The 23,059-nt window shown below is 40.9% G+C and overlaps 2 protein-coding genes across 3 annotated transcripts; both read left to right on the top strand.

The window, feature by feature from the left end:
• Positions 1-258: 258 nt before the first annotated feature.
• Positions 259-2,798, top strand: LOC104451581. Its single transcript, XM_039310677.1, has one exon. It carries the CDS (start codon positions 608-610, stop codon positions 2,516-2,518), a length of 1,911 nt encoding a protein of 636 aa, XP_039166611.1. The 5' UTR covers positions 259-607; the 3' UTR covers positions 2,519-2,798.
• A 6,049-nt stretch (positions 2,799-8,847) lies between these two features.
• Positions 8,848-22,479, top strand: LOC104428279 (probable E3 ubiquitin-protein ligase ARI8). Of its 2 annotated transcripts, XR_005546681.1 has the most exons (16): positions 8,848-9,421; positions 10,162-10,286; positions 10,580-10,685; positions 10,767-10,857; positions 11,293-11,465; positions 11,610-11,714; positions 11,795-11,883; positions 13,489-13,596; positions 13,742-13,832; positions 13,932-14,021; positions 15,795-15,842; positions 19,929-20,000; positions 20,156-20,255; positions 20,349-20,475; positions 21,389-21,770; positions 22,110-22,479. XR_005546681.1 is itself a non-coding variant. In XM_010041555.3 (15 exons), exons 1-15 carry the CDS (start codon positions 9,248-9,250, stop codon positions 21,657-21,659), a joined length of 1,770 nt encoding a protein of 589 aa, XP_010039857.2. In that variant the 5' UTR covers positions 8,848-9,247; the 3' UTR covers positions 21,660-22,474. The 2 variants fall into 2 exon arrangements, 1 of the variants encoding a protein (XP_010039857.2); XM_010041555.3 differs by having other exon boundaries at positions 21,389-22,474.
• Positions 22,480-23,059: the final 580 nt, after the last annotated feature.

The raw sequence follows: 23,059 nt of genomic DNA on the forward strand, positions 1-23,059 counted from the left end.
CTCGTGTGTTCTCAATCAGATTTCGGTACTTTTAAAAAAAAATAATTTCGGACAAAATTTGATTAATTATCTAATCTAAATTTCAAGGAACCATGAAAATAGCATACCCGAATCCACGTGTCAAATATGGATATATCGCGAAAATGCGCGGGCATTCTCGATCTTGCATTTGGGCCTCGGCCCAATCCCGAATCAGGCCCACATCATATCTGCAGGCCCAGAGATCAGTTCAATTCATTTTTTTGACCGCGTCATCTCCCCGGAGGCGAGACCGCTCCCTTGCTCGCTCGTTCGTTGCCGACGAACCCCCGGCGATTCGATTCGATTCGATCGCTAGGGTTTATGTCATCCCGCTCGCGCGATTCGGATTCGATTCGATTTCGATTCGACGCGATGCGGCGCGCGCCGATCGTCCGAAGCTTTTCGCGTTCGCGTCCTTGATCGATCTCCATTCCCGCGCCGACACCGCGTCGATCGCCGCCGCCGCCTCTAGCTTCGCTCCGTTCGTGCGCCCCTGAATCCTTTGGAATTGGATGACCACCTTTCGCGAGGAGTTTCGTTCAGTTTCCGATTGAAGCGGAAGCGGAAGGGAGTCGATGCGGTCCTGATGGCGCAGGCGCTTTCCTTCGTTTGGAGTTTGCAATCCCGGTTGTGGCCCTTCTCCCGGCCGAGGTCCGATGATGACCTCAAGGCCTCGAACGAGCTTGTCCGGGAGCTCCCGGTCCCCGAGCAGACGAAGCAGTTCGTCTTCGCCGTGCGGGACCCCGAGTCGCAGTCCGTGGTTTACGTGCTCGCCGTCCAGAATCTGTCCGAGCGGTCCACCCGGGACGCGGAGCGCTTGATCAGGGAGGTTCGGCCGAGCGCGGTGGTGGCGCAGGTCGATCCGTTGGATTCCAGTGAGGTACGGTCTGTCGACTGTGTGCCCGGCGATGGGGTCGATTGCGCCGTGCCCACTTCGGCAATCGGCGTTCTCAGGCGTTGCTTTGTGGATAAAATTAATAAGGAGACGTATGAGAATGTTGCGGGGGGATTGGTTTTGAGAGAGATCTTCGGTATTGGCTTTCAAGGCCATTTCTTTGCCGCCAAGAAGGCTGCACGCGAGGTCGGTTCGTCGTTCGTTGTTCTAGAGTCGCCGTTTGTAAATTGTTCTTCTGGGGATACTAGTCCGAGTGAAGCTGATTGTGGGCAAGGTGTTCAAGGTTTGGTCAGTAGCTTGGTTCCACAACGGATGGGTTCTGGGGTTTCTTCTTGTTTGAGGAGGCTTCCTCTTTATGATGATGTTCAATCTCAGATGGTAAAAATTGTATCTTCCAATTTGGATCCGCTGGCATGGATGTCGAGTCCTTCGAGTTCTGATTCAAACTTGGGGTCAGAGAAGGTGCAACCCATACCTGAGTACGAGGCACCACCATTTGCCCAGTCCATCTATCCTTTACTTGTGGATCTTCATAATATTTTCAGTGATATCCCATCTATTGGAAGGGCTCTTGTCCATGCTCAACAGCTGCTTTCTGATGTGAACGGGGGGCAAGCTGTAGATGGTCAAATTGTTTCTGAAGTTTACTCATTCCGGATTGCTGTTGAGGGGTTGAGGATAGCACTGAATAATGCTGCTAGGCTGCCCAGAAATAAAAATGGAAGTGGTGATTCTTCGAAAAGTGAGTTTGCAGATCTACCACACGAGGAAAAGGCACAAGTGCTCTTTGCACAGGCTCTTCGGAGTCAGGCTAAGAAGTTCAAGACTATAGTTGCTGTAGTTGATGCTAGTGCATTAGCGGGTCTCAGGAAGCACTGGAACACTCCCCTTCCCCTGGAAGTGAAAGATTTGGTAGAAGAACTTGTTACCGATTCTGAGGTAGCTGGAGAATTTCCTAATAGAGGAGACAAGAAAAGAATGTTGTCTGGTAAACCGGTGGTGGCAGTTGGTGCTGGAGCTACGGCCATCTTAGGAGCTTCTTCTCTGTCGAAGGTCCTTCCTGTGTCCACGTTTATGAAACTCGTGACCTTCAAAGTTCCTGCTTCATTTAAACTCATGCTGTCTCCAACCCAAAAGGTACTAGCGATGGCCTTTGGCAAGTCTCTTGGTCCCTCAAAATTGGCGGCCCCTGGACTTGCTAGTTCGGCTGCGAAAACCTCAGTATTGAAAGTGACTGCTTCAGCTGAGAAAATCCGGGTGTTGGCTCATGGTGCTATTGCCTCTGCTGAGAAAACAAGCTTTTCTGCCATGAGAACTGCATTCTATGAAATAATGAGGAATCGGCACATTAAACCAGTTGGTTTCCTACCTTGGGCAACATTTGGGTGCAGTGTTGCAACTTGCACGGGTTTACTTGTATGTGGAGATGGCATCGAATGTGCTGTTGAATCACTTCCTGCCGCTCCCTCAATTGCTAGTTTAGGTCGAGGAATCCAAAGCTTACAGCAGGCATCTCAGGCTGTTGTACATGCTAATGGGAGCAGAATACAAAAGTCTATAGAATCTCTGATGTACAAATTGAAGAAAGTAAAATTTCAATAATGTAAGGTTTTTATTGTTTTCTTTTGGCTAGATGATACGCAAGATATAGCAGTCCAGTTGTCGGACTTGAGTCCATGTTCAGGTTTGATTTTCTGTACCTAGAAGCTTTAACCATTCCTTATGCTCAATACCGATTGGTCTTGAAAGTCTGTGGACGCATTGCAGTTAGAGTTGGTGTACTCAGAGAATAAGCAGACCAAGAAAATCTATCTGATATGAGGATAAATGGCATTATATGATATCTATCTAAATGAAAGCATTGAGGATTTGTTTTGGAGAATTTATTTGCAGAGTTGGATACGAAAGTTTCCAGTAGAAAGTGGATCATTTGTCATTGCAAATAAGGGTAAGGACCAACATTAAGAGGATTGCGATATTATTGCCAAACTGCATTAATATTGCATCCAACTGTATTTTGACTCATCTTACGTGTGGATAGGAAAAATTTGCAATCCAGTTGATGCCATTATTAAGCGTGAGATGGTGACATTGGAAGAAAAAAATGGTCTGTTGCTTGATTCAATTTTTTAACAATGCTCACTCAGCCTGGTTTTGTACTTTAATCTATCCTTCGAGTACAGATTAAGTTAACTAAGTGCCAGCATTTAAGGTCCTCCTTTTGCATATATGCGTTCATTTAATTGTCAGCAGACTGATACTTACCAGAAAAGAATGAATTGATGCATACTGTCAAAGACTAAGATGTGAATATAGTTATAATTTGAATATCAACTTTAATAAGCAGTAAATAATGCTTTCGCATATCATCAATGGTTATTTTTTTCTTATATAGTGTTACTTAGAGTTTATGTGGCAAATGTATTCTGGTTGTAACTTCTGCAGAAATAGATCGGTAGGTTCACTTTGCTATACCATGTAGGGCTACAAGACCAGGAAGAATTTTTCTTCCTGTATGTGCTTGCCTCTTTGTACTTGGGCTAACATTTTAGTCTGACATTCATTTGTACTGAGTAATTAAAGGATCACATTTGTGTATGACAGAAGAATTTATTTGGGTTTAATATGTTGATGTTGAGGGGCAACTAGGTAGGTTGAGTTGCCGCTATAAACTGCTTATGATGTTTAATTGACAAATTGATCTTTGTTTTCTTGTGATGGGAATCAAGATGCACGTTTTTTTCTATTCCTCTGGATTAGTTATTTTGTGCTGCTGCTGCTTCCTGACACTTCCTGAGCTGTTGTCTAAATAAAATTTTGCTCTCTCTTCTCATCAGCTCCATAAGCTGTGAGTTACAGTTGAAGTTCATCATAGAGGCCTGGCAACTGGTTATTTTAAACTTTAAATTACTTGATTCAACTAAAAAATGGACAATGTGATTCTGAATTTGGAACCTAAATACAGCTGTTATTTAGGTTAAAATCTGATGGAGTGGTTTTGATTTTTTTCCTATCCTGCTTCGATGAATCTGAAGGGTACTTTTGGGAGTCAATGTACTCTGAAAATTTTAGATCAAGAAAATCTGTCTGATATGAGGAGAAAGGGTATTGTTTGACATCTGTCTACATGGAAGCATTTAGGATTTGTTCTGGAGTATATACGTGTGGTTTTGGGTATGAAAGTTTCGAGTAGAAATTGGATTGCTTATCATTGCAAATGTGGGTAAGATCAACCATAACAGGATTATGATTCTATTGCCAAACTGCAACTGTATTTTGGATAGTTTTACTTTGTTGATCAGAAAAACTGGTAATCCAGATGATGCCACCTTTAGTTGTGAGACGGTACAAGTGCGTATGTTTGGCGCAAGAACCTGAAACCTTTCTTGTATTTGTTCCTCCACTTATAGAAATGTGAACCCCTCAGACAGGGTTTGGAAATTCTCAAGGAGCATACCACTTTGTGGCTTAGTGTATTATTCACTTTGGAGCTCTTCTAACTAAATAAAGAAGGCTTTGCCATAAAAGGGTGGTTGAACCGGGGTTGAGAGTTATCGAACTATCCTGAAGGAACGAAGATCATTGTTTGCCCTTTCAATAGTGGCCCTGTCTAGAGATCGGGAGTTCCAGCTTCTTAAGTATCGCCATGACAGCTGTTTGCACTTTGGAATGTTTACTAAAGTTTGCGCCATACATGCAGGTGCACATGGATGTGCGGTGTGTGTGTTGCTGCACAGCTCCAACACGATACCTCACAGTACCATCAGTCCATAATGGCATGCCATTGCTTTGCAAACTTGCAATCTGATCCGTTATAACAAAAGCGGGATACAACTCTTTTATAACCAGCCGGGTTAATGGTCATCTGGCCTTTGTTCAGTCTTATTGGTCCCTGCAGAAGTGTTGACTTTTCACATATTAGTTAGTGCTCTGCCTGCAATGCCAACGTCTGTTTTTAAGTGTTGACCTGACGGTAGCTGTGAAATCTGGACAGTCTATATGGAATCTGTTAAACTTCACTTGTGATAGGATGGAAGTGTTTATTATTGAAAAGAAGCAGTACATTGGTTCTTTCTGCAAAAGAAAATAAAGAAGGAAAAGTAGGCATGTTATTGAAAAAGCTTAAGAAATATATGGTATAAAGCGGTGAGATTCATCAGTTGGCTATGCTTGACTGTTTGTAATTGTAGTGGCTACAGAGGAAAACTGTTTCATCTGATTCAGGACATGAACCTGCACCTCATACTAACTCTCTTCCCTTCTTAGTATCTTCTACATAAAGTTCTTCTCTATTAAGCTCATAAATTAAAAAGTTTTGGCCAAATATCTGTAAGTATATATATGTATTTAATTGATTTAATCAGCTGGAGGTATGATGATGTCATTCTTTCTCCTTTTCTTCTCTTGAGGGCCCATTTGGTTCGGCTTTAGGCAAATGTCATTGGGAAAATGCAAATTAAAGAGGTTTGTGAAAATGCAAATAGCGTTTGGTAAATTGTAATTTTGAAGTGCATTGTGAAAGGACTTTTGCTTAAACACCGTTTGGTAAAGTTACATTTTATGAAGGATTTTTGCTAAATTTTATATATTAAAAAAGTTTTTAAATTTTTTTAATTATAGTCACCCGCCGAACAGCCTTGCCTGCAGTTGCTAGACCTCAGGCGACGCTTGGGGTCATGACCCAAGCGGCCGTCGGGTCGGCGACCTTAGGCCGAGGTCGCCTATTGCTGCCGAACCTTAGGCGACACCTGGGGTTCGCGACCCAGGCGTCGCTTGAAGTCTGGCAACCTCAAGTCTCCGTTGCCTGGGTCACGCGAACCCAGGCGACCACCACTTGAGGTTGTCGGACCTCAGGTGACGCCTGGGTCACGTGACCCAAACGCCTGAGGTTGCGCGACCTCATGCGGTGGTCGCTGGGGTCGGGCGACGCCTTAGGCAACGGTCGCCGGCGCGGGCAACTCTTTGGCTGGTGGTCATTGGCCTCCATTCATTTTTTTGAAGAAGATGAATAGTACCGTGGGATTTGCATTCTAAAGATTCAACTTCCCAAAATACTTCAAGAGCTACGTTGGGCTAAAGGCCCTTGGAGTCATTTGGAGATGCAATTGTATCTTGCCAAAGTTGCCCAAAAAATTGAACCAAACGCGTTTGCATTTGGCCAAGAGACTTTAGAGTCCCAAATCCCCTTCCAAATGCCGAACCAAATGGAACCTAAGATGCTCCTGCACATCTTTATCGCCTTCTCAACAGCTGCATATTGGTCCAGAGGAAGAGGACTCTGCAAGGACTGAACTTGTGGTAAGATTAGGTTCATCTATGTCTCTCCGATTCTCCATGTCTTCCTCCCTGAGTAAGTATCTTTCTGAGCTCTTCTTTCTTTCTTTCTTTCTTTCTTTTTTTTTTCAAGTTAAAAAATTCTACATATATAGTTATGTCCAGTGGATATAGTCTCGCATAAATATGAATTCTGCTGAGCACATCAGAGACGTTTATTGCTTGCACCCTATGCATATGAACCCAACATATTTGGGATTGATCGAGTGGACCTCTGATGCACCCAGTTTATACAAAAAGTTGATAAGCTATTTGGTTCTCTGGGCTGCTGAGACATTAAGAAAGGTTTACATACTTAGATATGTTTCATCAATATAATCTTGCATAAAAATGAATTTGAGCACATCAGAAATGTTATTTGCATGCACCCGTTGCATTTGAGCCCTACACATCTGGGACTGATCAAGTGGGCCTCCAACACATGCCGGGTTATGAAAAATCTTGATCAACCATTTGGTTGTCTGGCCTGCTGAGACATTAAGAAAGGTCTACATACCTAGTTATGTTTTGTCAATATAGTCCCACATAAATATGAATTCTGCTAAGCACATCAGAGATGTTATTTGCATGTGCCCCATGCATATGAGCCCAACATATTTGGGATTGATCAAGTGGACCTCTATCTTGCTCCAGGTTCATATAATAACTTGACTAGCCATTTGGTTCTCTGGGCTGCTAAGACAATGAGAAAGGGACAGAATAAAATCAACGTTTGCTGAACTGTACTTCTGACCTTTGAAAAAGTGTGTTTTCGCTGAAATCTTTATTTTTGAATCTCCTTGGTGACAATAAGAATTTCATTTTGCTAGTCAGCTTTTCTAAAATAATTTGATGTTCTTCTCAGGTTTAAGAGAAGATGGCTATCTTTAGTGAAGAGTCAGTCTTGTGGAAGTTTTATCAAAGCAGGAGCCTGGGCTCGCATTGAAGACCAAACTAGTGACTATCGATTCTTTAATGGAGCAGTGACGTGATGGCGATTGGCAAAGGGTCTTGCGTAAGGTGAATGGAAACTGTAGAGTTTTCAGTTGATTTCATATAACCTGTTGGAACTGCAGCCAGAGATTTTGATTATGTGGGATAAATAAATAGTCTGCAAAGTAGTAAAAGGTACCTCTCATCATTTTCTGCTTGCTCTGGTATTATGCAGGTTCCAAGTCTGAGCTGTGTTTAGTGAAAAATATGCTAGGTGCATTAAGCTGTTTAACTAAGTTGATATAGTGAGTGATGTGGGAGATTTTTATTGTATGCCAGATATGATGCACTTTTCTTAGGGTCCATTTGAGGTGTGACATCTTTTAATGCATGAAATTAGCAGACCAATGTTGATATACCTAGCATTACTGGTGAGTGCATTGCTAAGCACATGGATCTCTGCGTAAAATGATTCTAACTTAAACGGTTATGCCTTTTCTATATGAAATTGCTTGAGCAGGCCCATCTCATAAAAGGGGTTTCTCAGAGAATTCTGTTGCCGATTCTCACGGTGTTGTCGTTCAGTTCTGCTGTGAGTTGTCCTCCAGCTCCAGCAGTTGCATCGAGAGGAAAAGCTAGTCCAGAGAAAGTCTGCTGTTGCGAACCAAATTCACTGCTTCCTTTTCAGATTTTAGGGATGGACAGCAATCTCGTCCCCGTCACCTTGAATCCCTTGCCTGTGTGGAAAGACATATCGCATGGACATTCCAGGATATGTGGGTGAGGCAGGGGACCATTTCTATTAGGGACCCAATTTTTATGGGTAATTCTGTGTTGTTGGGGGCTAAAAGCAGAACAAATTCGTGGCTTAGTTTTGCCGATTGTGGCCAATATTCGTTACAGATTACTGCTCAAGTTGCTGCTTTTGTGTAAAAGGTTACTAAATGCAGATATAACTTGAGTTGCTTGTTATACAATACGGTCGTTATATTCTTTGGTGGAGAATCACTTGATTACCAATTAAAGAAAATTTTCTTGATTTTCTGTCAATACTACGAAGAGCTTCTTTCTTCAGAAGTGAATGTGTACACAAAAAAGGGAAGCACAAATATTCGGTTTAGCTTATTGGGGATATACCCCACAATGAGTGTTAATCACTCATTTGTACCTTCCCTTTCAATGTCACCGTAGTGAAAAAAATAAAAACAAAAAATAACATTTTTCATTCAATAAATGGTATTCCGAAAGTTCCCGTTTCTAATCGAAGGCCACCAATTATTTTAAAACACGGAGATGTCGCGGATAATAATTCTTCTTATGGAATTACTTTGACATAACGAAAAAAGTATCGATTGATATATATAATAAATAACTTCTCTAATTCGACGAAGTAAAAATCAACCAGATATATGTAGAGAATAGAATTATAAAGATTTCCTATTCTTGTCTGGTTTTCACATGGCACAATATCTTACATTAAATTACATGCCCATGTACACCAAGAAGTAAAAAGAGGAAAAAAGGATCCACATAAACAGATTTGACCCCAACAGCTGCTTTTTGCCTTTTTCAAAGTGTCCTTTTCACACTCTCTCTCTTCCTCTGGTTCTGCAGCGCAGGTTGGCTTTCTTAATGCGAGCAGCAAGGGCGAGGCACACAGAGAGAGAGAGAGAGAGAGAGAGGGGGGCAAAAGAGCCCAAGGGGAACGGACGAAGGGGAAGGAAGGGGGGTGACTGACCTTGACCGTCAAACCACCTCCAATTAATATAAAGTCTCTCTCTCTCCATCGAGATCCCCCTGTTGCCGAATTCCCCAAAAAGCAGCAAAAGAACTTCAGAAATCCCTTCTTGGCAATACGCTGTCGATTCCCCACCCTCTCTTCCTTCCTCATCAGATCCCCTCTTCCCCCTCCCCAATTCCTTGATTGGCGTGCAATCCAGGGTCATCGTCTTCGTCGCCCTTCCTTCTTCGTCGGGGAATCGACGACCTTCCCACCCTTTTGCTCTGCCGCCCGCCTCGCTTTGGTCCCCGCTAGGGTTAGGGTTTTTCTTTTCATTTTTCGGTTTCTTCAATTGCTCCCCAGCCATGGAGTCCGATGACGATATGCACGACGCCAACGACGTGGAGTCGTTGGACGACGATTTCTACAGCGGGGAGGCCGACGATTACTACAATAGCGACAACGCCGACGTCGACGATTACGAGTTCGTCGAGGACGCCGATGCTGACTCCGACGTCTTCACCGCTCGTCACCATCAGGTGAGACAGCCGGCCCCGTCCGAATTCGTTCGGAGCTCTTCCCCTTTTCACCCGTGCCTCCTGTGCGGCTGCCTGTGCGCGGTTTGTTTTGGTTCCCGGGGGAGGGGGATTAGAATGGGAAATCGGGTGGAGCTGGAGCTGCTGTCGCTGGCTAGAGCCTCTAGTTCTTCGTTTCGTTTTTGATCATAACGACCCGTTCACCATCGGCGTCTTGCCGTGATGGGGGTGATCATTCTTTTATTGCTCGATGATCGGACGCAGCTGAAGTTGGAGATTGAAAGTTTGGTTTTTTGTCTTCTTTTTTATTTTATCTATGGTGAACTATGGCAGAAATCTGTTGCACGGTGATCATTCACCGTAAACGGGGTACGAAATGACGCACATGACCGGGATAAAAACACTTCTTTTTTTTTGGCTTTTTGCATCATGAAGGACGGAAGACTTGCTAGCGAGATGATATTAGTATTGTTGTGGGTGTGAATTCTTCTGCTTCTTCTTCTTCCAACAATCAAGCTTAATGGGTGAACGTGCTTATGTCCTGAAAATAACTCGGAGTAATTGATCATGCGTGTTCAACACATTGGATGAACTGTCTTTCCTTTATCTGTTTCGGGAGAACTATAATTTGATCAAGAGAGCACCCGATCTTTGTCCTTCAACGTCTTTGCTGTTACTTTTGTTGTTTTTATTGTGCATATTTGTTTGTCTGATTATGCTTTTTTATGTTTCCTTTTCTTCAGCAAAACTATATCATTTTAAAGGAGGAAGATATACGACAACGTCAAGAGGATGATATAATAAGAGTTGCAGGCGTCCTATCTATACCTAGAGTTGCTGCTATCATCCTTCTGCGCCATTACAATTGGTAAGGGGGTCCTTTGTTGGTGCTTTAGCTGTCGCACCTGATGTGCTATATGATGTGGCTTTCTTGCCATTGTTTGTTTCTGGTGGTGCTTGGCATTATGATGCTTTTGACAGTCAACCTGTATATGTAATTTATTTTTGGAAAATTACATTTATCTCCACGCTACCTCTTTTAGTTGTGGTAATTGAGTTGTCTATAGAAATGCTTGATGTCGTGATGTTTAGGTGGTGAGTTAAAATCTAAGTTTCTGCCGTTCCTGCTATGCTTTTTAATGGATTAAGTTGGCATCGCAGGAGTGTAAGTAAAGTTCATGATGCATGGTTTGCTGATGAAGATGGAGTGCGAAAAGAAGTGGGCTTATTGGAGAGACCGGTTGTTGAGCATCCTAATTTAAGAGAAGTATGTTGTCTTAATTGTCTGAATTGTTTCCAGGCTCAGTTTCCACTTACTTTCACTAACTATGGACTGCTCTCTTTGCAGCTACCCTGTGGAATCTGTTTTGAGTCCCATCCACGTGATAAAATTATGTCAGCTGCTTGTGGTCATCCTTTCTGCAGTACATGCTGGGCAGGTTTTGTCTGATTTCCCGCTCTTGTCATCCCGATCTTTGGGTTGTTATCTGCAATGTCTTCACAATCTTCACTATCTATAGCTAGTTATCTAAAGAATGACTGTTAACATATCTTGGTTCTTTTGTTGTTTATTGTAATCTATGGTTGAATTTTGGGTCTTTTGCCTTTTGAAGTAATCTGAGATTTTGGGGCATGTTTGGTGATTACGGAAGGGTTTCTTCCTCAAGAACTAATGTGTTATAGAGCTGTTTTTTATGAACTTCTTTAATCATTTAATAGGTTTTTCCGTTGCTATCCAAAATGATGTTATCTTTTCTTTCCATCTGCGTCTTTGAGAATATAATCATCAATTTAAGATGGTGCATGCATGTTCATAGTAAGTCTCTAACCAGCAGGCCTCAGCTAATGTTAATTTTCTTTTTCGGATGTGATAGGTTACATAAGCACATCGATAAACGGTGGTCCCGGATGTTTAACATTGAAATGTCCTGATCCATCTTGTGGTGTTGCCATCGATCAAGACATGATAAATCAATTTGCGCCTAAAGAAGATAAGAAAAAGTATTCTCAATATCTTCTTCGCTCGTACATTGAAGACAATAGAAAGGTATATGTGCAACTGTGTTCTTTTGCTTTTTCTGAAGTTTTTTTTTTTTTTTTTGGTGTTTTTTAGAGTGTGATAATGACTTTGTGCTGCTGGGTGCCTGTTAAATGAAATATAACTTCCTTTACCTCATTTTCCTACTGCCAGACCAAGTGGTGTCCTGCCCCTGGTTGTGAATACGCTGTAGAATATGCTGCTGGCAGTGAAGGTTACGATGTTTCCTGCCAATGCTCTTTCAACTTTTGCTGGAATGTAAGCTTCCTTTTGGAAATTTCTCGTATCAATATGTAGCAAGTAGTGTGTTGACATCCTTTTGATTTGATCTGCTGCAGTGTACAGAGGAAGCTCACCGTCCAGTAGATTGTAACACTGTGGCACAGTGGATCATGAAAAACAGTGCTGAATCTGAAAACATGAACTGGTACAGATAACTTTAAACATGTAGAATTCGCCATCAATTGGGTCCTATGACAATGGTTTACAACGGATTGTGTGGTCTTTCCTCTTTCAAGAAACAAGAATGTTTTATGTGACTTACGAGGTTGGACATGGATAGTCCTATTTTGGCATGAGGAGATATTTGAGGGCCTAAAGGGCTGTCATATATGGTGTAACCTTTGGACCTAAAAGCAACCAGTCTACTGCATACAGGAGTTCTGCAATTATGCCCTTTCTGTAGCTAAATTTGGAATCCTTGGAATTTCTTAATAGATGGATATGGTTGTTCTTTCTATCATATGGTTAGTGCATTCACATATTTTCTCTGGAGGAGATTCAACAATGCTAAATTGGATGATTCGTCTGGAGGATAATGATGTCACCCATGTCAGTTTGAAGTTTGAATATACAGAAAATTCTAAATGTGTCATTTCTTTTTTCTTATTTTAGGAAAAATACTAGGTTTAGCCACTGCAATTCTCCTTTTGATTTATTTATGCATGTTTATTACTCCCATCTGGTCCTATACAGATATAGAACTACCAACAGGTGGGAAGAACCATCTGTATGGATTATATAACAAGTCAATGCTTGCGTGGAAACTGACTAGTGTTATTTTCCCTATATAGTTTTCCAGTTTATTTTTTTCTTGTTTTTTTGGGGGAGCGGGGGGCGGTGGGGAATCTTTTGGAGATACCAGGTAGACTTTGTTTAAGTCTCTATATTTGTGCTTGATCTTAAAATTCTGCATTCATCATCCTTCTAACCTCAACAAATGTCTATCAATATGAAAATTTATAGTATAAGGTCTTTTTTCTATGGAGGGTGGTGGATGGGACCGTTGGAAATGGAGTCCAATCACTCTGCTACATTTCGAAGCTTTGATTGAGCTAGTAGTGGTAGGAGGCGCTTCAACAGATTTGACTGGGATGGGTTTTCCAGAATACTTTTAATGACTGATATGGTGTTGTCAAAATTAACACTATTGTTTTGATGTCCCCTTTCCTGTTGGAGTCTTTTTATTTGCGGACGGTTTTATCGGGCATATCTCTGTTACTTTGTCTGCCTTTTGGGTCATACCCAGTTTATCAGAGCAGGCCGGGGATTCATGCTGAAAATATATATTTGGAGAGTTTGTTATTTGTGAACTTGTTCGTGCTATGTTGACAACCTGTGAATGGAATTGAAGCTCTTTTATATAAATAAAATTGACCTTGTGGAGAATGTTAGGATGGGACATGCTAAAGTTTGATCAACCTAGTGCCGGTTGTTTGTACCTTTCATGATTTGTTGTGGCAATATGTTTTGTTAAAGTGGGATGACAGGATAGAGCCGAGGTTTAACAGAATGTCTGGAAGAATATGACTCTTTATATCACGTGAAATGTTGGGAATCCTACCTCAGGTTTGCCTTTAAGAATGAATTTGGACAGTTGTGCTCCCTCCAATACTTGCCACCTTTTCTTAATTTGGACGCAAAAGTTTGAGGAAGTCTTAAATAAAATAGTGATTCAGTGTCCAGAAATGTCATTATGTGCAAATATGTGGTTGTTGCTCGGCTTTCCTAACAGATATGAAATGATATGCAGGATTCTAGCCAATTCAAAGCCTTGTCCAAAGTGTAAGCGGCCAATAGAGAAAAACCAAGGGTGTATGCACATGACTTGTACACCTCCTTGTAAATTTGAGTTCTGCTGGTGAGGTTATTTTCTTCTAAACGGAGCATTTTCATTTATTTTTATGTATTCATTTTTATTGGGTGTATTCTTGTGGTGATACAATGTAATTCCCTTGGAACCAGTATCGTATGCCTTACTTGTTCTATATTACTTTTACAAACAGGCTCTGTCTGGGTGCATGGTCTGATCATGGTGAGAGAACTGGTGGTTTCTATGCCTGCAATCGTTATGAGGCCGCTAAGCAAGAGGGAGCGGTAGGAATTGAAAAACTTTGGCTTTTCTCGGGCAAAGTTATGTGAACACCGTGGAACTAACATTGTTAGTTTTGCTCTTGTGAAAATACCTCTTTGTAGTATGACGAGGCTGAGAGAAGAAGAGAAATGGCGAAAAATTCATTGGAGCGATATACTCATTATTATGAACGATGGGCGAGCAATCAATCCGTAAGTGGTGAATCTCTCCCTTGCTTTCTGGGTTTAACAAGTCCAGTATTCGCTTTCCCTTACCCTTTCTCTGTAGTCAAATTATCTCAAAGGTTCTATTGCTGGTTTTAGATGTTAAGGAAACCTCATCAGAAACCCTTCTGGTTCCTTGATGACCTAAGTTTATTGCCATTTGTGATGTTGTCGTTTAGATAAGTACCTTCGATTTACTTCTCAATTATGTAATTGAGGATGAAAAAGGGCTGAAGGAAGGATTATCGAGGAAATAAATTTTGTTTTGTGTCTTAAAAGAATTAAAGAAAGAAGGGATGATGTTGAAAAACCAGAATTGACTATACACTTTTGGACTTGTAGAAACTGTAGATTTTCCCAAGTCCTTGTTTGGTTATCAGGATATAATGGGATGAAAAATAGGGAATCGGAGTGATATTTGTAATCTGGTTTCTAAGTTTGGTGTGTAACACATGGAATTACAATGATTTCTTGTGATGTTTTTGAAAATACTTGACTCTGTTTTGTGCCTCAAGTAGTTGATATTGTATTTGCCCATATTCCCTTGAATAGACTACATAAAGAAAAACTTGCGTCTGAAATCATCACACTTCGCCACGGGTCATTGCTTGTTGTGGTCGATTTTAGTCCAAATCCCTCTAAAGAATAAAGTTGAAAAAAAGTTAAGAAAGCAAGAGCTCCTTTGTAGTGCTTGACTCCCACCACACCCCCCCCAAAAAAAAAAAAAAAGAAAAAAAAAAGAAACAGGGCCACCTCCGGCCGCCTGCGATCACCATCTGCTGACCGCTGGCAGCCAATTGTCGCCACCAGACCATTAGTGACGGTCGCCGCCGCCCTCAGCCCACCGGCCAACGATCGCCACTAACCGTTGTTGCTGCTGCCGACCGCCGCCCATTGCTGTCCTGTTGCTGCCAACGCCGGTGGGCTGTGGGTGACGGTCTTGCGGCGATGGTCGGCGGTTGTCGGCGGTCCATGAGCAAGAAAAAAAAAAACGAATAAATACAAAAATTAATAAATTGTACCAAACGCTTTTTATTCTTTTTCTATACTGAGAATAGAAATTTTATATAGTTATCAAACACCTTATTTTACTCGGAAATAGAAAAGAACTATTTCTGAAAAGAAATAATTTCCCGGAATAGAAACGTTGCCATGCGCATCCTTATTGTATTGGTTTGTGTTTTCTAGGAAGTCTGTCGAATATGTCTTTCTGGCCACCAAAGTTAAATCTATTTATATCTGCTGGGCTATTCATGTTGCATCCAATGACAATAGTCATTTTGTTGAATCTGTTCTAAAACATGTGCACTTGGTTTTTTCAGGTTTTTCAATCTGCCCACTAGATAGCTTTTTTTGATTTCTCAAATCAATGTATTTCTACCCTTTCTAGAGTTTACTTTGGTAATTGAACAAAGATGTGTCCCTCTACATGAAAAAGTATCCCACAAATTTTTTGGATCTCTGAAACTTATGTCATAAGCCACAAATAAAGTCATACGTAGATAGAGTATGATTCATGATGTGACTTTGGTTTGATCATCTAAGTTCTGACAGTCCAATGCCGAATAGGACTTTATGTACATTATGTTAATTACATTCTTGTCGCTGTTGGTTTATTAGATGTCTTGACTGTGTTATATGATTTGCTAAGGCATTTTGATGTCAGAAATCTTTTGATGGTTCATTGGATGTAAAGAGTTCTAGCGTGACTCCAATTTTTTTTTGTCTTACTTATATGCAAAATCTCTTTCTTTTTGGCAGTCAAGGCAGAAAGCTCTTCATGATTTACATCAATTGCAAACTGTGCAGGTAAGTTTCATTCAACTCAGCTGTATTCATGCTTTTTACTGAAGTGGGAATAGAGAGAGATTGGTACTTGATGTTTCTTTTCTGCTTGAAGTATTGGTGTTTGACATGTTGGCTATAGCTAAAATGAATAGCTGCAGCATGTGTCTTCTTATTTTCCTTAGGGTATAGACTCTCGATTCCTTGATGACACACATTTACTGAGCAAATCACAGCAAATTTGAGGATCCATGTATTAGGCTTCAGTTGATATTCTCTTGTATGCAGGTTGGTGTACAACTGAATATATGATGTTCTGATAAAAAATAAGGGATGCCTCATTGTAGTCTTTATAAATTTTCTATAGCAGATGTGACCTTTTGACTCTGCACCATTATTTTCTCCTCTTTTTGCTGATTACACATAGGTTTACAGGCCCCTAAGGGCTGGTGAATGCGCTTATTCTCCTAGCTAGATGCTTGGGATTGAGTCATGTGTCACGGGCCGATCGATTGGGATCGTGACTTGGGGTCGACTCTGGGGAACCACTCGGGTTGTCCATCTTTCGGCCCGTGACACATGCATATATCTTTTTGATGATGGTGGCATATTGATGCCCAAGTGACCCCGTTCATAGACTTAACCTAAGAGGCCAAAACTTTGCTTAGATTGGGGAAAAGAAGAGGAGGGAGTGGGTAGCGGGATTAATGGCTGATGTGGGAATGGGTTTGAATATGAAATTCTTCCCTCACAAGAGTTTTAAGTTTAACCCAATTTTCCACAGCCCCCTCTTAGTTTGTAAACCTCTTCTCTGCCCTCCCTCCCTTTCTCTCTCCTCTCGCCCTTTCTCTTTTCCTTCTTTGTTCCTTCTTTCCAATCATAGCCTAAGCTTCAGCTTTGATATAGGTGCTGTTGGGGTGCCTGTGTAGCATAATGTTTCCAGTATTTTGAGTCCGCCGTGGATCGAACGAATCCCCACGTTAGGGAAGAAAAGGAGGAAAAGTTATTGCCAAGTGTTCCCGATCTCTAGCCCTGCTACTAAAAAGACCTTTGCTTCTCACCTTCCTTACCACCTCGAGCGTGAAAATATCAATGTGTTCAGAGATGATGATCAATACCTCATTGGTAAAGATGTTGATCGTGAGGTTCACAGTGCCATGGACCACTGCAAGATATTTATTCCGATTATCTCTGAAGATTTTGCCTCATCTCCTGACTCTCCTCTCGCCCTTTCTCTTTTTCTTCTTTGTTCCTTCTTTCCAATCATAGCCTAAGCTTCAGCTTTGATATAGGTGCTGTTGGGGTGCCCGTGTAGCATAATGTTTCCAGTATTTTGAGTCCGCGGTGGATCGAACGAATCCCCACGTTAGGGAAGAAAAGGAGGAAAAGTTATTGCCAAGTGTTCCCGATCTCTAGCCCTGCTACTAAAAAGACCTTTGCTTCTCACCTTCCTTACCACCTCGAGCGTGAAAATATCAATGTGTTCAGAGATGATGATCAATACCTCATTGGTAAAGATGTTGATCGTGAGGTTCACAGTGCCATGGACCACTGCAAGATATTTATTCCGATTATTTCTGAAGATTTTGCCTCATCTCCTGACTCTCCTCTCGCCCTTTTTCTTTTCCTTCTTTGTTCCTTCTTTCCAATCATAGCCTAAGCTTCAGCTTTGATATAGGTGCTGTTGGGGTGCCCGTGTAGCATAAAGTTTCCAGTATTTTGAGTCAGCTGTGGATCGAACGAATCCCCACGTTAGGGAAGAAAAGGAGGAAAAGTTATTGCCAAGTGTTCCTGATCTCTAGCCCTGCTACTAAAAAGACCTTTGCTTCTCACCTTCCTTACCACCTCGAGGGTGAAAATATCAGAGCGTGAAAGTATCAATGTGTTCAGAGATGATGATCAATACCTCATTGGTAAAGATGTTGATCGTGAGGTTCACAGTGCCATGGACCACTGCAAGATATTTATTCCGATTATCTCTGAAGATTTTGCCTCATCTCCTGACTCTCCTCTCGCCCTTTCTCTTTTCCTTCTTTGTTCCTTCTTTCCAATCATAGCCTAAGCTTCAGCTTTGATATAGGTGCTGTTGGGGTGCCTGTGTAGCATAATGTTTCCAGTATTTTGGGTCCGCCATGGATCGAATGAATCCCCACTTTAGGGAAGAAAAGGAGGAAAAGTTATTGCCAAGTGTTCCCGATCTCTAGCCCTGCTACTAAAAAGACCTTTGCTTCTCACCTTCCTTACCACCTCGAGCGTGAAAATATCAATGTGTTCGAGATGATGATCAATACCTCATTGGTAAAGATGTTGATCGTGAGGTTCACAGTGCCATGGACCACTGCAAGATATTTATTCCGATTATTTCTGAAGATTTTGCCTCATCTCCTGACTGTCTCAATAAACTAGTTAAAATGTTCAACTGCGTTGAAAAAAATGGGCAGAAGATTTTGCCTGTCTTCTATGAAGTGGATTTGTTGCAAAAGAAAGAATTGCGGCATCTTTTTTGGATGGACATGCTACGGCATGATGTTCCGCAAGAGACTCGTGAATGGTGGCTAGAATCTTTTGATCGGGTTTGTTCAATCGCAGGATTTGTATCGGAAAACATCGGCAATGGCAATGGAGGGGAGCTCGCGGAAGCGGTGGTTCCACAAAATCTCACATGGTATCAGAGCTAGGAGGTCCTGAGTTCGAATCTTCCAGGCTCATATTTGCCTCCCAATTAAATTTCCATGCTTAGTACTAGGCAAAATAATTCATTGGGGAGGCAAATAGGAGCCTGGAAGATTCGAACTCAGGACCTCCTAGCTCTGATACCATGTGAGATTTTGTAGGACCATAGCCAACTGTTCTAAAAGCTAAATATTCTAACAGTTTCCTACCATTGTTGTTATCGCGCGGCTTGTGCTGTTGGGCTCATCCTTTTGCCGTTTAATCTTTCTATATAATTCATACATGACTTGTGAAGTCTGAATAACAAAACTTTGAATTAAATGTCAAATTTTGCCCTTGGTTCCAATCTTGTTCGTCACTTTTTCTCCCTCTAATGCAAAATTTAATGTAAGTGGCACAGAGGAATTTGTCTGCTATATCTAAGAAATCTAGCTCTTTCTTTATGATTTTAATAACATTAGTGGCATGTACGAAGGTTCTTTATAACTGCAAAATCACTTTGTAGACCCTTGGATCACTCTTTTTCTTCCATTTGTTTTTGGTTTGGTCCGATACTTGCCAAGAAAGTAGTAAGAGGGATCTTTTCCTTTGATTGGACCTCTTAGAGGGCATGTGCTCAAAATTGGGTCAGTGAATGTTAGTCCTCTGTTGTGTTTATTCAGATCATGAAATCCTGCTGTTTGTGAATCGATTGTTGAGTCACATTGGAAGAAAAAAATGGCCCATTTTTGCTTGATTCAATTTTTTAACAATCCATGCACAGTATGATTTTTTACTGTGATCTGTCCTTCAAGTATAAATTAAGTTCCAGCATTCATGGTTCTTACTTTTGCACTTAAGTGTTCATATAATTGTCAACAGACTGATAGTTACCAGGAAACATAATGAACAGATGCTTAATTTCAAAGAGTAAATCTGAATATATTTATAATACAAATAAAAACATCGACAAACATTATATGATCGTTTTAGCATATCATCAACAGCCAAATTTTCTATTAATTAATAATATTACATGAGTTTTTGTGACAAATGGATTCTGGTTGTAACTTCTGCAGAAATAGATCTTAGGTTCACATTTGCTGTATTAAGGAGTGCTACAAGACCAGGAAGATCTTTGTTTCTGTATGTGTTTGCCTCTCTGTACTTGGGCTAACATTTTAGCCTGACAGTCATGGGTATTGAGTACACTAAGGATTGCAGTTGTGTCTGAAGAATCTATACTGGGTAAATGTGTTGATGCTAAGTGGCAACTGGGCAGGTTGAGTTGCAATAAACTGCTTATGATGTTCAATTAACAAATTGATCTTTGTTTTCATGTGATAAGAAGCAAGATGCATGGCTTTTCTATTCATCTGGTTTAATTTTGTCGTGCTTCTGATGCTTGCTGACCCTTTGCTATTGATTAAATAAGGTTTTGTTTTTTCTTCTTGTCAGCTCGATAAGCTTAGTGACCTACAATGCCAGCCGGAGTCACAGTTGAAGTTCATCATAGAGGCCTGGCAACAGGTTTTATTTCTTAATTCAACTTAAATATGATTTATGTGATTTTCAGTTTGGAATGTAAATACAGCTGTTATAGGTTAAAATCTGATGGAGTGTTTTTGATTTATTATCCTGACCTGCTTCTGTGAAACTAAATTAGGCTTCTTTGATGTTTGCAGATAGTTGAGTGTAGGCGAGTGCTCAAGTGGACATATGCATATGGTTATTATCTACCAGAACTTCACCATGCTAAGAAACAATTTTTTGAGTATTTGCAAGGTTTGTATTGGAGAGTAGGATTGTGGATAGACAATGGCCATGCATATCCTTCTTGTTTTCCTATTTACTTACATGAAATGGTTTCTTTACCAGGTGAGGCAGAGTCCGGATTGGAAAGGCTTCATCAGTGTGCAGAGAAGGAACTTCAACCGTTCCTTAGTGAGGAGATTCCTTCTAGTAACTTTAATGACTTCCGCACCAAGTTAGCTGGACTTACCAGGTATCTTCTTGTTAGATTCAATTTTGATAATTAGTCAAGTTAAATATGTCTGGTACAAATTAAAATTGTGTACGGTCAATTTTTATATAGACTCGAGTCCCTAGATATCCATCTATGAAATGGGAAATAGTTAGGCTATGATTCAAAAAAAGGAGGGGGGATAGGCATTCTGTCATATAGGAGAATGCCTGCCCATTTTGATTCTGAATAGCACATGAAAATACTAATATTGGAATTCGCGATTATGTTCCTTTTGCCAAAAAATGTGCTTTATTGTTTCTGGAGAGAGCATGATATGTACCAATGAGCAGCTTCTTCCTGATAAATTAGTGTATGTAACATTCCTGCGGAATCTTCTTTTCGGCTTCATATATTATGTAAAAAAGTTCTAGCAAAGCTCATGACTCATCCTGAGTATAGCATTCCTATTTCTAATCCTGCTCTTTATTGTCAAGCTTTCAAAGTTTACTTTATGGAATAGTATTGACTCTGCAGTTTGATGTTAACTTAAAAGCTGATTTGAGCCAAAAGCATTCTCACTAGTTCTTTTGACTGGATTTTTATGCTAAAAAGATTGTCGATTCGAAAGTCAAACCTGGACGGTGGACTTACCAAGAATATGATCTTCCAGTGCATATGGCATTGGTTGGTTGTTATAAGGCTGTTGAACTATTATTTGTTTATTTATTTAAGTTTATAGAGTATTAGTGGGAAACAAGAATTCTTGGAGCTGTTTTCCCATCACAAACGCGTCTCTCCTTTGATTGAAAAATCGGTGGCCCTCTTTACTTCAGCTGCAATGTAGTTTACGTAGACACTTTTCTTAATAGCCTCTGTTGTGACTTCCAGAAGGAGCGCCCATGTGTGCACAGACGTGCGTTTGACTTTCTTACATCTGTTTTTGTTGCTACAGTGTGACCAGAAACTACTTTGAGAACCTCGTGAGAGCATTGGAGAATGGGCTATCAGATGTGGATGCCCATGGTGGTTGCAGCAGGGCAGCGAGCTCTAAGAATGGAGGGAGCAGCAAGGCAAGTAAAGGTGGTGGAAGGGGAAAAGGAACTGCCAGCACTCGAGCTGGTTCCAGCCGAACCGATGACGCGTCTCACTGGTCCTGCGATCATTGCACTTATGCTAATGTTAAATCTGCAACCACTTGCCAGATTTGCCAGCATCGCCGATGAGGGCAGTGACAGGAAAATTTACAAAGGAGGATGGTTTTCACCAGAAACACGACTTTCATGGACAAGGAACCAGTTCAAGCGCATGGGCAGTGTCCTATAAAGGGATTATTGGTATGAATCGTTCAAGTTCCCAGTGACAAATCAATTATTAGGAGGCTCAACTCGTTTGGTGTGCCGAACGATTCAGGCACGAGCAGCAGCAGCTTTTGGCCTGTGTTTACTCTTGTTGTGTGTTGATGGTGGCGGCCCATAATACCGGCCCATGTATATAGGCTGCAGGGTTTCATTGTCGGTACCGTACTACTTTGGCAAAGAAAAAGAAATAGTGACTGTCACCAATCATTTAATATTTCATCTATTTGCTGCTGGAAGAGGCAAATGTACTCCGTTTGTCTTATATTTCGCATATTACTTTGTCTATTGGAGCTCATCTGATCCTTTTTTTGAAAGGAATTACTTCAGAGTTCGTATTCTGTTGGATGCGTGGGGGTGCTCTCACTCAAGACGGTTCGAAAAACCAGAAGGATGATTCTGCTTGTGTATGATGTGCTTCAAACGGAGAATTTTTCTGAAGTAGAGTTGCAGTTCTCATATGAACGTGTACAATCAACGCACGCATGGGTCTAGTCATTCATTACATGAAAAAGCTATGTACTTTTAATGGGAACATGACACATTTGTGGACAACAGCAATAGCTGCTTTGAAGCTTGGATGGGTTTCTTATGAGCTTTATTTGAATGTTGCAAAGCATATAGAGCTATGTATCTTAATTTTAATAGATTCCTGATATCGATGGATGAGCTCAAGTTGTTTAGTTTATTTGCAATATTCAAGTTACGATTTGAAATTTTGGTCTATATGAGTAAATATCTAATGGTTCGTTTGGTCAGTATATCTAATGTACACGCCTAAATGAAATCATCCAACATATTCTATCTGGACTAAATGAAATCATCCAAAATATTCTATATGGACGAGAGACGATACCATGTAATCTATGGAGGGGCTCCAGAGGTGAATTTACTTCACGAAATTGACGGAGGTGGTTGAGTTTTACAATATATCTTGTGTTATGTATTCAAACTTGCAGCAATTCACTCGATATAAGCTAGAAGATCTAGCATCCTATGATATGAGATTTGCAAGTTAATATGTGATTTTATGATGACATTGCTTTGCATTTAACACCAAAAACCATATGCTCATGGAGATGGTCAGGTTGCCGCAATATGGGGCTCCAAATTCCTTAAGTTGATTAGGATGGACATTGCAAACCAACTCTGATTAATAGTTTCAATTGATTTTCCATTTAATTACGGAAAATAAAAACATAAAAATTTGAATGCCAAGTGGTGTAGGAATCTGACTAATTAGACCCCATTTCTTAAAAATTTTCACA

The sequence above is a fragment of the Eucalyptus grandis genome, chromosome 1 (genome assembly GCF_016545825.1).
Source record: "Eucalyptus grandis isolate ANBG69807.140 chromosome 1, ASM1654582v1, whole genome shotgun sequence".
In the NCBI taxonomy this organism is placed as follows: Eukaryota; Viridiplantae; Streptophyta; class Magnoliopsida; order Myrtales; family Myrtaceae; genus Eucalyptus; species Eucalyptus grandis.